The sequence below is a fragment of the Pristis pectinata genome, chromosome 1, assembly GCF_009764475.1.
Source record: "Pristis pectinata isolate sPriPec2 chromosome 1, sPriPec2.1.pri, whole genome shotgun sequence".
In the NCBI taxonomy this organism is placed as follows: Eukaryota; Metazoa; Chordata; class Chondrichthyes; order Rhinopristiformes; family Pristidae; genus Pristis; species Pristis pectinata.
The window spans coordinates 48,689,019-48,706,360 of NC_067405.1; the positions used below are offsets into that span (position 1 = coordinate 48,689,019).

Sequence of the window (17,342 nt, forward strand, 5' to 3'; positions counted from 1 at the left end):
GTATCCAGCTATGCACAAATCTGAAGTCCCACCTTCCAAGCATGGAAGTAGTCATCATTTCCATCATCATATCAGTGGAACCAAGCATGATGCACCATCCTATGGCTGATCAAAGGTCTGACCCCTGTAGACGAAGCTTAAAATGTGTCCGATGAACCTAATACCAGTGTCACAATCGTTTATGAATTTGTTCACCAAAAGATCAGCAGAATAGCTGAAAAGCTACCTCAGGAAAATAGGAGTGGCACCTTGCTCCCTTTTCTCAGGAGAATTGCATTTCAGCTCCTACCTCTGACACTCTGGCAAATGACTCACTCATCTATCTGCCAAACTGCCCAGAATGCTGCCATGAGGGATGCAGCCTGGCATCGAGCTTTCCAGGTGCAGAGCTGCTTCAGTTTGTTATCCAAGGAAATCTGCAGTCTCCTCAGTTACAAATCAGCAGTTCCAATGCCCATGCTGCATGTACTGTGAAAGGACTATATAAGAGCACCAGCAGAGACAAAGGTAAACACAAAGCAAGCACTTTTATGTCATGCTTACATTTAGAAATTTGTATTAGGATATGCATTTCCATCTGGGTTTCATTTTTCAGTTGGCAGAACAGGGATATTTCATTGGTCTTTGATAAAAGACAGGTAAGAAATATGGGCCTTGGACAAAAGGGAAGCTGTGGTTGACATTACTTTTATCACTATTTATATTATATCTTCCTTTCCCTTTTGTGTTGCTCTTCTTCTTGTTTCACTCCCATGTCTTCTGCTTCTTCATTCTTCTGCTCTGCTGATTCCCATTCAATAGGTAGTGACAAGGATTACTCCTTCATGATGACAAAGTTGATGTAGAATGAAAGATGGCACAATGAATCTTTATATCTGCACAGATAAGAACTGCAATGGATTACTAGGATATATTAGGCAGCAGAAGGTTTGCTTGTGGGTTGCCTTTTGCTCCTTGTGGCAGCAAGACTCTCACAGCAGGCTTGTGGTATACCAATGCATGATTTCTGAATAGGGGCCATGAACTATCTTATGAGTGAATATCCCTCATTACCCAGTGGTCATCACTTTCCCTGTTTTAGTGGTCAAGCAAAGGTGGCAAAACAGAGGACAAAAAAGGACTGCTGCAAAATGAAGGAACTGTGACTACTACCATGATAACAGGCATTCACCTACCCATGGTGACTCACTAGGTCAAAAATGAAGGAATGAAATCCCTTTCAGTTCATTAAAATGGCCAAGGTACATATGAGGTACATGTAAAATCATGTACGAGCTGTTGACAGCCCCTGAGACCTTGTGCTCATTCTGCCTGATGTCTGTAGCAAGAAGCAGTAAGAGGAAGCTGTACTTCTGTGCACACAGAAGTACAGTGATCTCCATTCCTGGAAACGGTGATATGTTGCTTGTATCTCCTGGAATACGCTGGAAAAAGCCTGATTCAAAAAAGGTAAGAACCACAGTCACTGTGATACGTACAAGCAATACTGTTCTTGCTCCAGCTTCAAATTGAAATCTGACTCATAACCTGGCATGGTACCTGGCTTTAAGTTTCCATTTTAAAAAGAAATGAGAAGAAATTGCTTCTTTTAATTTGAGGTGACAAACTCCTAACACGAGGGTTTAAAGAACCAAAATTGGCTCTGCAAACCATTTTGATACAATTATGAATTCTCAAAACAGTACTATTTATGCTTTATACTGATATAGAACCACATTTTATGTTTACTATTATTGAAGTCATAAATAAGTCATAAATACAGGCCCCTGGTAATTGATAACAATGACCAATTGAAGCAATTTCATAAGTTGTCCATTGTCTGCAAAATCGATAATCAGTCAATGGAATATCGAGGACATTTCTTTCCCTACCATATTCAAGGTCAACCTAAAGATTTGTCTGATCCTTGATTGTGCAACAGAATTTATAGTAACAATAATAATACATAAATATGTCAAAACCCAAATGTAAACAGAATAGAATTAATAATTAAATAGTAACAAGGTACTTTCTCACATAAATATTTTAAGCACTTAAATCAATAAAAAGATACAGACCTTTTTCTGGAGTAACCTCTTCTTTTGGTTTCAATGGTTCAGGAGCTGGCTTCTTAGGAACTTCTGGCACTTCAAGAAATATTATAATTTTAAGATTAATTAAACTGTCATAAAAAACAATACCAATATGACAAGATAAAATAGCGCAAACATATGATAGATAAATTTGATACCTTATGTTTACTCTTCTCCGGTAAACATATTGGAGAAGAAAATGGCTAACTACCAAGAACAGGTATGTAGAACAAGGTACATAATTAATCTGTGCTCATTCATTACTTTGCAGACAACAGGTTAAACTGGTCTGAAAACAATAAAAGATGGGAATACTTAGCAGACCAGGAAGCATCTGTGAAGAAAGAAACAGTTAACCTTTGAAACTGATGACCTTTCATGAGGACCAATGAACAGAACTATAACCTGTCTGATGCAAGTTCATCAGCCTGAAACATTAACTCTGTATCTCGCCTCGAATAATGCCAGACTTTCGTGATGCAGCATCTGATGGCTGACAAAAGGTCTGACAAAAGATCTGGCCTCTGTAGAAGAAAATTAGAATGTCTCCAAGAACTCAAATACCTCCATTCAAAAGGGCTTCCACAATGCCGCAGTCACAACTTTCTTCAAAAGATCAGCAGGATAGCTGAAGAACCACCTCAGGAAAATAGGAGTGGCACCATGCTCCCCTTTCACCTATTCTTGTCTGAGGCATGAAATTCGAAATGGCAGTGTTGCAGCAAAGACTAATGTGATAATATGACTGCTCTGCTTGTTTCTAGCATACTATTTTAAACTTGCAACGACACCTTGTGTACATTACACTTCTGACACAAAATTCAAGCTTTTTTCAATGAGCACTATGGAGCTTAATTTTCCCCCAGTGGGATAGATCGTCAAATTTGACTGGATGTAATGGAATGTCATTGATTTGAACTATCAACTTTCTTTCTCTCTCTGCAAATAAGTATTTCTAATATTTTCCATTTTAGTAAAACTGATACGGTGCCCTCTTAGAAACTATTTGACTTTCAATGCCAATTTTACAGCTGGTATAAACGATCAAAATAATAATAAACAACAATTAAATTTGCTAGCATTCAGTTATAGTAAATCATTCTCAGGAGAAGTAAACTGAAAGCCAGTTTATGTCAAAGAATTTGGTCATATTTTTCAATACCCAATAGTCATAGTAAGGATCATGGATAAGAATATCATTTCTGGGGTGATTTCAAATCCATGAGTACAAAATCCAGTACTCATTTAATTGATATTATGTATTGAAACTTACTTCCAACTGCTGTTTTGCTAGAACTTTATCAATAATCCATCCAAACAGATACACTATGATACAAATCATATCAAAAAAAAAAGTTGACAAATTTGGGAGAAATATAGATACAATCTTTAAATATGCACACTTAAAGCTGTATAAAACTTAAGTATTTTTGTACCTGTTGGTTGAACATCTTCTTTGGGAACAGCAGCTGGTTTTAGTTCATCGACTTTCTTCTTAGCAACCTCTGGCACTTTAAAGAACAGTAGTTTAATTTAGTAATGGGTTTAGTAATGTACAAGTTTAACTTTTTTAATTTTACGTTTGAGTTCTGTCCATAATAAGGCAAAAAAATTAGCTAGATATAATGGAAGGATATGGAAACAATAGTACATAAAGTATTAATAGCTTACCTAAAAAAATTAGTTGCTGAGACACTATCCTGCTTTTTGCCTTGTTAAAAATAATTTGAAAATATCCTGCACTATTTCTTCAGTTAAATAAAAACAAAATTCATTCACTGGTAATATAAGATATTCCTGTAATTTCTATAACAGACATATACAGTTACTAATATTTGCATTTTGAAGATCAAGCCACAGATTATTGAGTATGTTCTCCACAGAACAAAATATGACACTGACAGTTATAATGTAGGTAACACAAAGGTACAGTATATCACAACACAAATGGAAACTACACAATAATAGCAACTATGACAACCAAAACAAAGATTTAAGTTGTTTAATTGTGCAAAAAGATGATCCAAAAGGTTGACAATTCTACATGGACAGGAACAGAACATTGTTAGACAACATCAGCATTTAACTCAAATCCTTCTTTTTTGCTTATACCTTTTTTTGGAGGAACTTTCACTTTTTCTGGAACAGCAACTTGCTTCTCCCCTTCAATAACAGGCTCTTTTAGAAGCTCTGTCATTTTAAAGAATATTATCAACATCTTAGGGTAAGCTTATCTTAGAATGAGTTTATTACAAGAATTTCAAAATGATGGGATATCTAAACTAAGATATCTGACAGGCTAAAACTAATATAATATAGTATTTTATATTGCAATAATATAAGTACTGAATTTAAATAGAAATGATTCCACCAGGCATTAGGTTTTGCACACAGAAGCATGAGCAGTACGTACAAATTTAAAACATCAGCTTCGTTAGCTATCACACTGCATCACAATAGTATATTGGATGAGTAATCATAAAAGAATGAATGGAACAAGAAGCACTAAGTAAAATCTGATTATGATTTGTGAAAAGAAGTAGTTTTTTTTAAACATTGAAGGAAAGAACAGGACGCCATAATGCATAACTTATGGGTTTATATGTGATGTTTCCAATGTCGTTTTGTACCTTTAGTCAGCGCAACTTCTTTCCTTGCTTCTTCAGCAACTGGTTCCTTTGGAACATCTGGCACGTTAAAGAACATTATTGATTTAAAATGAGATTCATGTAAGATTAACGATGAAGCTAGTTAAGCAAATCCAGACAGATACAACACATATAATATATACAAAGCTAATATAAAATGTAACTGCAAAACAAAGGCAGAAAATCAGTATCTGGGTAATCACTAGCAAGAATGCCATACTTCAGAATTGGTGAAATATTTCTGAGAGAAGTGTATTTGATATATCTTCACTGGAAAGGAAGTACTAAAACTAATTCTGGAAAGGATCATGGAAGTGACCATATAAAGTAGAAATAGCTTGCATGGCAGAAAGAGAAAGGACTGAGAAATATTTGTACAGAAATTTGTTATATACCTGTTATCAGAGTGGTCTTTTCTCTTGAAATTTTAACTGGTTGGACTTGTTCAGCAATTGGTTTCTGTGGCATCTCCAGAACTTTGAAGAATATCATTGTTTATTTTAGATTTATTATGTACACAATACTCAGATTTCTGTATCAATTAAGATAACATGAAACATACACAGCAGACAAAATGGACATAGTTGCAATTCTCTTATGGAAGGACATAAATATTGATTATTTTATATAAATATTTTTTTGGAATTTGAACAGCAAATAGCCATAAGTTTTTTTTTGTTGTAGAATACCTTAGCCACAATAATTAAAAAAAATAAAAAACTTAATTCATTGTGTTAAATTATAAACTTACAGAATAACATTATTTTGTATTAACCTCTGTTAACTAAGTTTAACTGACAGCAGGTAAGACAAGTAAAACACTTCCTCCAGATTAGCATCATTGCTATGACTGCACATACAATACAAACAAATATAAAATCCATTCATTGACATGTACATGCACATTGAAGATAATTATTAATGAAAATTGCAGACTTTTTGGGATAGACTTAGAAAGATGATTATGAAAAGCAGGAATTATTTTCATCATATTGCATGAAAGTCGCTAAGAAATCTCAAGCATCTGTTGTACCTTTAACTGGAGCAGCCACCTCACTTTTTTGAACAACATCTTGTTGGAATTCTTCAATAACAGTCTTCATATAAACTTCATTCACTTTGAAGAATATGGTTGTTTAAAGATACAATTCATAAGTAGTTTCGAAACCATTAAAAATAAGCAGAATCAAAGCACATAAATGACATAGCAACATCAACTAACATTTTATTTTAGAAAGACGCATAACCCAAACATCTATGGACCAAGCAGGCAAGTTCTTATGTGGGGATTGTGCCCTGTGAAAACATTTGCTATGGGCAAACTTAAAATATATAACATTGGGAGAATACCACCAATTTGCTGATAAATTAGCTCAAAATCCATCAAGGAATTTAAAATGCTTAGCATAAAACTGAGCATAAAACAATTGGGGCTCCCTAGTGGGAACACATTTTAACTGTCCACTTACACCTTATAGATCCCAGGACTTATTGACAAATTTGGTGGGTGGCAGGAATGCAAATTTGTTACTCTGCTCGGTTATTGAGCTCTACATGGAGTTGTGATCATAGAAATTTCAGATGCTGGGATTCCACAGCACTACACTGGGGAGTTGCCTCTCCTATCCTGTGTCAGTATAATCTGGTACAGGATCCAAGATCTCCTTGATTTCAATGGGGTTCCTGGGTCCACAGATTAGGAGGCAATGAGAAGGTAAGTTAATTTTTTTTGACAGAAGTCAAAGCTCTGTCTCCAGGTTTGTCTTCTGTCAAAATTTGTTGGGGTATTTCAAGGAGGAATCTCTGTAGTATGCTAGCAAAACTACATTATCATTTGGATATTGCTGCCCACCTCAAGGGTGCCAAAAACCAGCAAGATCAACCTTCTGAATCTGGGTCAAATGAATGCTAGTATGTAGAAATGTTAGCAACAATTCCTATTGCTGGGTCTGTTCCAGCAGGTTGTGGCCTAAAAAAATTGGGATTTATTAAAATATCGATGTCATAATATTTAATTTCAATTAAATATATTTAGCCAATAAAACTTCAACTGGTCAATCCATTGTCCATTTCAATGAAAAATAATTAACTTAACCTGCTCTCTTCGCGTTACTAGCATGGGGGAGGAGGTACAGGAGCCTGAAGACCCACACTCAATGTTTTAGGTACAGCTTCTTCCCCTCAGCCATCCAATGCCTGAACGGTCCATGAACCCATGAAAACTACCTAATTATCTGTCTATCTATCTATTTTTGTAGCTTTTAGTAATTTTTATGATTTGCACTGCTCTGTTGCTACAAAACAACAAATTTTACGACATGTATCAGTGATAATAAACCTAATCCTGATTCTGATATACCCCACAAAGCATTGAAAAGTGCATCCAGATATATAATAGTAACATCACAATGTCACAGAACAGCAAAATACACAAAACAAAAACAAATGACACGTAAGGATAAGAAGCAAGTTTCTAGTTATGGTGAGTGAATTTCATCATGAGAAATATAAATTGTTCACACTTTCTTCATTAAAGTTTGTATGGATGCCCTCCTTTCATCTCGTACCTTTTATTGTCATGGTCTCTTCTTTTCTTGGTTTTAATTCTTCTCCCATTGGCTTCTTAGGAATTTCTGGCATTTTAAAGGATGTTATATTGTTTTAGGATGACATTCATTTAAGAAACAATTAAAACATTTAGAAACTCAGAATAACATGAAACAAACAAGACAAATAGAACTAGCACAATACATTACTTCAAACAAAATATCAGCTAACAATAAAAGTAATACTATAACCATACTTAGACCATTCTGTCGGATGGGGTTCAAATTATTATGCCACTAATTGAAAAACAGCAATATATTTTTTCCAGTGTTATAACCAATATTTATCTCAGCATACAACACACAAAAAGACTTAGAAAATGCTGGAAACACTTAGTAGGTCAGGTAGCATTTACGGAAACAATACTAATATCCCAGGTCAAAGACACTTCATGAGTACTGGAAAAGTTCTGATGAAGGGTCTTTGATATGAAATATTAATGGTGTTTCCTTTTCCACAGATGCTAACTTTACCTGCTGAGAGTTTATTTCCAGAGTTCCAGTATTTGCAGTTTTTGTTTTACCCTAATTCTACTCTTTGTTCCTTTCACTATACTCATCGATGTGGTATGGTAAGTCCTCAGTATACATTGATTTACAATTCAAATAAGTCTGTACTCAGAAAGTTGGCCATGTATTACTGGGAGTATTGCGAAAAGTAGCACATCCTTCCAGAACTTTCTCAAGTAGTGTCCAGTGAGACCTATTTGCCATGAGATCAATTGCACCTTATGTAATGAAATATCAAAAGTTGGTTTGCAGCCAGAGTGTGGGTGAATTCTCCAGCGAGAGCTAGAGTTGGGGTCAGGATAAGGGTAAGGAACACTGGAGGGGTCAGGAAACTGGGTAGGTTTGTACCCTGGGCCAGCGGCTGGAGTGTAGACTGGCTATGTGGTTGGATCTGGGGTCTGAATGTGGACTGGATGTGTTGACAAGCTAAAATGTACAAGCTGAAACTTTCATAGCAAAAAACTGGAGGAACTCAGCAGGTCATGCAGCATCTGTGAAGACAAAGGGATAGTCGACATTTCGAGTCGAGACCCTGCATCAGGACTGAGGGTGTAAAGGGCAGTTGTTAACAGTTGTTATATCCATAGGGTATGGGGGGGGTAGGGGTGTTAACTAATGAATACTGAACGTCATTGCAGCCTTAGTGTCACTGCCAGCAGCTTTAGTGGTATCTGCATTTTTTGTTACCTGTAGGAAGTCAATGCCAAACTCTCATAAATAACGTGTGGAATGATTGCAAATGTGCAAATTGGCAGGCACATTTTCCTTCATTAAAAATGACTGCACTTCAATACTATGTCACTTGCTATGAAATTCTTCTGGATGTCCTGAGGAAGTGGAAGGAGCAACATAAATGCACACTCTTGCAAATCAATTTTTGTTTTTATTTTTGCAAACATTCCTTACTGGATGCTCCCATTCTCCTACACTCTACAATCAATATATTTTGTATCATCTTATCTAGAACTGCGGAGCATAGTCTAGAACCAGGGATGAGTGAGAACATGGGATAAGTGATTGGCCATTTACAACTGAAGCGTGGAAAAAAATTCTTCACATAGAGGAATATAAAGTTATGGATGTTCAGTTGTTGGTACATTCAAGGCTTAGACAGATTTTTGGGCACTAAGTGAATTGGAGAGAATCAAGTGGAAAAGGGGATTAGGTACCGATTCAGTTATGATCTCAATGGAAGAGCAAGCTCATGGGGACTTCTGACTGATCCTGCTTCTGTCACTTCTATTTCTTATGATCTAATGGCTATTACATCTTCTATAATACTCTCTCCAATTATAATTTGTCTTGTACTATATAATTTGGCAATTAAAATATGTAATTTCAATAAATTAATCACTAATTATTTTTGAGTTAAATTCTTCTTTTATGACACAGAGGTACAGCACATTTGATAATGCTACAGAAACACATCAAATGAACATTTCAGAAGCGAAAAGGTACTAATAAGACACAAAATACCACAAAAAGAAGTCATTAAAATGGAAGAATGATTTTTCCTGAAGTATTTTATACCTGTTACCATGATGATCTCTTTTCTTAGCATAGTGTCTGGCTCAGCTTCAGTATCAAATTGCTTCTTTGGAATCTCCAAGACTTGAAAGAACATGATTAAGAATGAAATTTATCAAAGCCAGCATCCATAATCTTAAAGTATTTTTAAAAAGAAAGTACAACATAAAACACACAGGACAGACAGATCTAACACAAGATGATAAAGAATACATAGATTATATCCAAAGATATTATGCCGATATATCGCTAAAACAGTGACAGTTGATCTTTCTGCGTGAGTGCTTTATCCAGTAAATTTCATATCAGTATAGCAGAGTAGTTATAAAGTAAAGCTAAGACTGCATGCGTTTCTCATTTATACCTTTTCTTGAGATGACTTCCCTTTTTCTTGAAACAGCAACTTTCTCAACATCTTTCTGTATTTCAGGCTTGGAAATCTCCAGCACTTGAATAAACATTGCGTTTTAAGATAAAGTCAATTTAAGAAAATACACTTCATGAAAGATATTTAAGTAATAAATTAACATTACACAAAACATACAGTACATCACAAGAAGACTCAAAATGATATTATGCCATCTGGACCACACAGATACAAACATTAATTTGCTGTGTGACTGACAATGAAAAACATCTACCTGATCAATTAGAGTAGAAATCTGACAGTGTAACTTGAAAATTTTTCACTGTGTATGCCAATAAAATGTTTGACTTCAATAATAACAGCATGCTCCTTCAAATATGATGATTAATACAATTGATTAAAATTAATTTACTGAAAGGCGTAGTCATTGAATCACAACTGAAAAAAAATCTTGAAAATAATGGGCTCAATCAAGTGGACCTGGAATTTGCTGAGTGACAGATGCCTGGACATCTGCCATCCACTCGAATTCATCTTTACATCAGGGAATATCTCTCTCTGATCATGCCAGATAAACCACCAATGGGAAAGAAAACAGAAAATTTTGGAAATATTCAGCAAGTCAAGCAGCATATAAGGAGGGAGAAAGAGTTAACATTTCAGGTTGGTGATCTTTCATCGGCACTGCAGTTTTTTGAATTTCAAAACCTGCAAAGGGAATTGGAGTCCCTAGATTTGAATAGGAAATTCCCAGCTCTGCAGAATACATTGGGAAAGGATGAGTCATCTTTTTACATCTTTTGTTTCTAATTACTTCCCAGTTATTAATATTGTTAATCCATTTTATTTCTTTTTGAAATGTCGAATAACTATTTAAATTAACCAGAATAGGTTTAAAATGTCTCTGATTATTAAGTATATTTAAAAACTGTTAAAACACCATAAAAGGCTTTGAGAGGAGGCAAAGAATGGACAGGCTAGAGTTCTTTTCTTCCAGGAAAGATTACGAAATGACTTGATTAAGGTTTTTAAAATTATGTGGGGATTCAATAGACATAAGAAAGCAGTTGTGGAAGAGTCAAGTGCTAGCTACAAATAAGAAAAAAGTCATTACTAAAGCATATTAATAATCCTTCACTAGTGAATGATTAAATGTAGAACTTGCTATTGTAGAAAATTTGAGGTGATTAATTTGGATGACCATACACTGTTGCTGGATCAGTAGATGAGAAGGAAGGAATACAGGAGTAGCTTGATATGGTGAGATGATGGGAGGAAGTTTGTGTTAAGCATAAACACTGGCAGAGATCTATGAGGTTTATTGGCTGGTATACATGATCAAAAAGTTCATGAAATCTACATACATAACAACTACAACACACAAATAGAAAACAACGAAAATATCAGTACACTTTAACAGATTCAATGGTAACTTGGTAAGTCAATGAATTCCATTCAAATAAAAAGGACCAGAAACAGAGTTCTACATAAGAGTAATGTGTTCCCAGGAAGGGTATTAAGATTACAATGGTGTATTTAGAGTATCTTTGCAATTTTATACCTTTGATTGGTGCAACTTCATCTTTCCTTGGAACAATAGCTGGTTTTTCTTCTGGTTTTACTGGCACTTTGGGAATCTCTGGTACTTAAAATGATATAGGTTCTTTTAAGAAAAGATTCGCTCAAAGAATGTGAACAACAAAATGTTGACATATAAATAAGAGATGAAGAAAACATTAAAAAAATGCAGTTAACTAATGAACTCAAAATGGCTTTTTATCTTGAGAAATGAATATACCAAAAATGAAATGATCTTTGCAAAAGAATGGAAGGTCAATTTCTTTTATATATTCTATCACCTTAATAAATATAAAGCATTTTTGTTCTAATACAATGAGCCAACTCACCTTGTAATAATTATTCAAAATGTGCAATTGGTTTTGGTTCTGACTTAATTTAAACATTGACACACAATTTTTACATTAACTGTAAATTTGCTCGTGATATCACAAACCATGGAAACCTTCTTCAAAGTCCTCTGCACAAATTGAAATCTCTAAGATTGTTTTTCAATTGACTTGAGCCAAATTAACAAATAAAGTAATCAGTTGCTCTATTTGTTAGAGCTATTATAACTTAAGGAATGCATACAGATAATTATGTTGCAAACTTTCAACAAAGATTTTGATAGATACACATAAAAAGATGGACAAGATCTAGCTGTACTGGTCCTCCTATCTGGAATTTCCTCTTGTGTTCTCCCTATGACTGTAGTTACTAGGTTGGGGTGTTGGGGGGGGGGGTGGGGGGAAGGGGGGGGTACCAATCTTATTAGCTTGAAGTATCTGGACTCTAGTGGCATGGACTAAATGGCAGTAGGACCTCTGGAAGTGCAGTGAGAGAGCTCTGTCCCCCCAAATAAGTTTCTTACAGACAGCTAAGGCCAATACCTGCTTTGTCAGCTATGAAACCTCAGAGGGGCATTTTAGAAGTTTTTAATTGGTTCTGACATCTGGAAGCTTTAAAAATTCAATAAGGTTAAAATTAATAATTAAAGTAAATAAAACTAAACACCCCTAAAATACAAAATTGAAAAAAATTAAACTTAAATAATTAAAAATGTAACCACCTCCCATTCCACAGCCAGACGATCCCCACTGAAACAATGGGTGCTTGGGACAAACTAGTGCAGGATCTAAGAAGAAATTCCCTGTCAGTAAGTCTTGAATCAGCAACTGCGAGAAAGTCCTAGACTTACTGCTATTTAAATGTCTAAATGCAGGTGATTCTTATCAGAACTGCGACGGTCTGCTCCAATGAATTCCACATTGTCAATAGGATCTAAAGGTTCAGCATGAAACATAGAAACTGTTTTCATTCTGAATGTGAAGATACTGCCTTGTGAATTAATTACGATAAGATTTTCAACTGTATTTGTACCTTTAGCTGGAGGAGCTTCCTCTTTTCTTGGAACTGCTTCTGGTTTAACTTTTTCAGTAGGTGCCTTCTTGGGAACCTCTGGCACTTCAAAGAACATTATTGCTTTATTGACTCATAATAAGTAAGTCTAGCATTATTGACAACATTAATTTAATCAGATAAGCCAACATAACAGACCAAGGAACTAGAATGAACATCTCTTGTCTGAGTAATGAAACTATTAGACAGTTGGAGTGTTTTGTTGCATCAATACATAATTGGCAACAATATGAATAATAACCTATCAATGAATTGTGAGTTTTGCCAACATCATTTTATTTTTAAATTGTCTTTACAAATTAATTTAAATATTTTCAAATTTACTTTCCAATTACATTTATCCATCACCATGGAATTATTGGTTAAAACAAATTCTAAGATTGGGTAGAATGAGATGACAGCAGCACAATGCAAAATGTTTGAGGTCAAACTGCTGTTGAATTCTGCTGTTAGAAATTCATTTTAGTGTCAAAGAAGACAATGACAAAAACTCACATATACTCACATACACAATTACACAGATATAATTTAATGCTGAACAATAGATACTGTGCTTATTTTATACATTTGGCTAGAAAGACTGCTTCTTTCCAAAGAAGAGGTATTGATTTCACTTCTTCAACCAGAGGCTCATTTAGCACTTCAATGATATCATGAAATTTTAACTCAATAAAATGAACATAACAGTCAACTTATTAAAAACTATAGACAACATAAAACACATGACAAGAAATACTAATGGCATAATTTTTAAATCAGGAAGGGAATTAAACACATGGATTCTATTGAGGAGATTCAGCATGTACTATTGATAATATTAATTGCATCTGTATAATTGCATCCATATATATCTGCGTATACTAAAAATATATTTTGCATTAAACTGCTAGTTTATATATTTTTCTTTAACTTATATGTAGAGAAAAAAAATGCTTCATTGTTATTTAATCTTACAAAATAAAATTAATGTTACAGTTGAAAAATTAAATATTTTGATCAGCCATTCATGGCCATACTAATGAACAAGCATTTAGTTGAAATATTAATCCCTGTACAATCATAAATATTTATTTAAATTTTCTTGCAAGTCATCAGAAATTCTTCCCTAAGTGGTTGATACTCAACACCAATACATATATAACATCAAACATAATACTCATAAAAACACAAAATACAGACTTTACATACAGAAGAAGGAGCACTAAAGGAAATCTAAGCATTAAGGGATGACCACAAAAAGCAAGTTCTACAAGAATAAAGCAGACAGGAAATTCCCTGTATATATTTCTACCTCTAGTTGAAATCACTTCTTCTTTCCTTGGAATAGCATCTGGCATCACTTCTTCAACAACAGGTTTCTTATGAATGTCTAGTACTTTAAAGGACAACATTATTTAAGATACAAATAATTTTAGAACATTTAACGTACAATGAAGATACAGAACTAAAACATCTTAACACATAAAAACATTTGTGACAGATGGAATTGACACAAGATATTTTCTCTTCCAATCAAAAAGCAACTGTGTAATCAAAATTACTGATATTTATGTATCACTATCATTAACCAGTTACATTGCACCTGGTAACAATGGGTTACTGTATCTGTCAAAATAAGAAAAGAAATATCCAAATTCCCTACCAGCTTTATAATTAAAGCCAAACTGTCAGTTTATTTGTTACTTCTCAAAGGTGTGATCTAAATTATCATGCAATAATAAACTAAAATACCTACTTATTTTTATTTGCTCTATCAGTAGTCTCAAAATATCTACAAATTAGTTGAAATAATTTAAACTATTTGAAGTTTAATTTTTAATTAACAAAAATTAAATCTAAAGTTGATTTACACAAGTTATATAACCACTTAATAAACAATAAACTTGCACAGGTTTTAAACATAAAATACACACTGCATTGTAACAGCCATTAACAAATATTAAGAAGCCAGACTTAGCAAACGAAAAGCATGAGATGAAGACAAAGAACGACTGAATGATAATGAAATATAACAATGATGAATGCTGAAGAAAACATACAACTTTATGCAAGAGTTCAACGATTTAACAAGAAAGATGTTTATACCTTTAGTTGGAGTAATATCTTTCTTTGGAACAGTAGCTGTTTTAACTTCTTCAAGAACTGTCTCCTTAATGAGTTCTGGTTCTTTAATGAAAATTATTAATTATTAAATATATACATGAGGAGAAATGTGAAGAGATTAAGTAATGGTGAACTTGCAAAAGACAAGTTAAAACAACATGCAAGTACAAAATACAATAACATCTTTTATAGTAATACAATTTTTCACTTGAAGACGTATATTCAGTGCATGCAAAATTAAAGCACACGTTTAGAAATGGAGATCAAATAGTATGATGGCTTAGACACAGTTTTGTTTTGATTTGGAGGATCAGGAATGAAATCCAGTACTGATGAACAGAATATTTAAAGACATTTCTGAAAACAATTGAGAAGATCTTAAGTCAATAATCTTCATGGTGGTTATGAGCATAAAGTGTAAAATGCCTCTAATTTGACACTAAATCATCAACGTATCCAGTACAGATTGCTGCCATAAGAAGTGAATGAGAATCATCTGAGCTCATGGCTGAGAAGCATTATTGGACAGAAGATTCAGCTATTTGATTGATTTACCAATGTCAGAATGCTGATACATATTTTTTGTTGATTTCTTCAATCTGTTCACTTTACCATAAAATGCTTTTATTCAGTTGGATGCTGAGGTGCCAGTTTGTCCGAATAGAACTTTGGACAACAACAATATGCAGTCACTGCTATATTGCCTGTTAAGCAGTCAGACCCTTTGCATTTTTATACCTGGCATTAGAAGAATTTCTTCTTTTCTTGCAATGGAAATCTGTTTCACTTCTTCAACAATCGGCTTCTTGGGCATCTCCAGAACTTGAAAGGATATTTTTTACCATTACTATTTAGCCAGGATTATTTAGACAGCTTGGAAGCTGATTACAACACAGATAACATAAAATATACAATACACAAGTGACTAATCTAAATGATTTGCAAATACATTGTTTTAAAAATCATGATATTTCTGTCTGCTTTCATAATTAAATTACATTTCTATTAAATATCTGTATAAATTTGAAGTTGTTCTCAAATTCATGTTAATTCAATATATTACAAGAAACATATTCATGCAACCAGTCAGTCACTGTGAATAATACAAAAAATTCAATCCATGTTGGTTCAAATCTTCCAGGAAATTTAATGGGGCCATGGTGGTGTAGTGGTTAGTGTAATGCTTTACAGCGCCAGCGACCCGGGTGCAATTCAGGCCGCTGTCAATAAGGAGTTTGTACATTCTCCCCATGTCTGCGTGGGTTTCCTCTGGGTGCTCCAGTTTCCTCCCATATTCCAAAGACATACGGGTTAGGAAGCTGTGGGCATGCTGTGTTGGCACCGGAAGTAGGCAACACTTGTGGGCTGCCCCAGAACACTATGCAAAAAGATGCATTTCACTGTGTGTTTCGATGTACATGTGGCTAATAAAGATATCTTATCTTACAACATTATTATTGGGCAAACGAATCAGCAAGTTCAGAAGAGAAACAGATATTGGAGTGCATAATTTGTTTTGTCGATTGCCTTCAGCCTCCTTAATTTTTTCAAGATCTTGCTGAGCTTTAAATACTTATTCAACTATGTGAGACTTGTCAAAAAATGCTAACACCTCTAGCCCATAAAATAAATTATTTAATTGTTGAATTAAATTCTAGCATACAATAAATACTTCTAAGAGATTTCAGACTTTAAAATATTTTCTTACTTTCAGATTTGTTTTAGCCCTCTCACAATTCAATCATATTTCTCCCCTTTTCAGTACTTAGTTCATATCTTTGTTAAATTGGTTAAGGGTTTAAATTGTGGGTCCTGTTATTCACTATGAAGTTCTAAGTGAGCAAGTGCCCCATCCAAGGTGTCATTAGGCCAGTCTGACAGCAATTTATGCAACAAAACATTCTGACCTGAAAGATGTGGTAAAAATCTAACAATGCTGAACACAACAAGATGTACTTCTGCGTGATTTGAGTCAATATATCAGGTAGCAACAAAATATAACTGAACACTATAAAACACATATATTGAGAAAACTAAGTACTGTAAAATTCCGAAAAATCTGGGGACTTTGGTGATGTTGGTCTGGCAGATTTCTTGACAACTGGATATTACTCCTATTAATACACCAACATATTTTTAAATTACTTTGTTAGATGTTACACAGTAATATATTTTCCAGTGAAACCAATAAGATTAAAGGGAAGGTATGAAACGAATCCTAGGTGTGTTTAAAGGAAGTGCGAGAAACATGGCTCCATTGAGTTTAAAGGGAACATGGGAACCAGTGCTCCATTGAATTTAAAGGGAGAATGGGAAACAGGACTCTAATGAGTTTAAAAAGGAGTTCAGGGGCCAGCACTCAGTGAGCTAGTTGCTAAACATTTGGATTTCTGAACAATTGGATAGCATATTATTGGAGTTTTACAGTTGCATTTACATAAAAAGTAAGCTTTGATAATGGCTGTTGTAGTGTGAACTTGAGACCAATGAAGAATAAAGCAAATTGATATAAAATCTTCAATGTTTTCAT

The 17,342-nt window shown here is 34.2% G+C and overlaps 1 protein-coding gene across 1 annotated transcript in view; it reads right to left on the minus strand.

The window, feature by feature from the left end:
• Window positions 1-17,342, minus strand: part of ttn.1 (titin, tandem duplicate 1) — a 337,974-nt gene that overhangs the window by 157,054 nt on the left and 163,578 nt on the right. Inside the window, 11 exon segments of the mRNA XM_052029783.1 lie at window positions 2,058-2,126; window positions 3,509-3,583; window positions 4,185-4,262; window positions 4,703-4,819; window positions 5,754-5,837; window positions 9,367-9,447; window positions 11,292-11,375; window positions 12,671-12,754; window positions 14,001-14,084; window positions 14,795-14,875; window positions 15,551-15,634. Of these exon segments, the coding sequence (XP_051885743.1) occupies window positions 2,058-2,126; window positions 3,509-3,583; window positions 4,185-4,262; window positions 4,703-4,819; window positions 5,754-5,837; window positions 9,367-9,447; window positions 11,292-11,375; window positions 12,671-12,754; window positions 14,001-14,084; window positions 14,795-14,875; window positions 15,551-15,634 (921 nt within the window).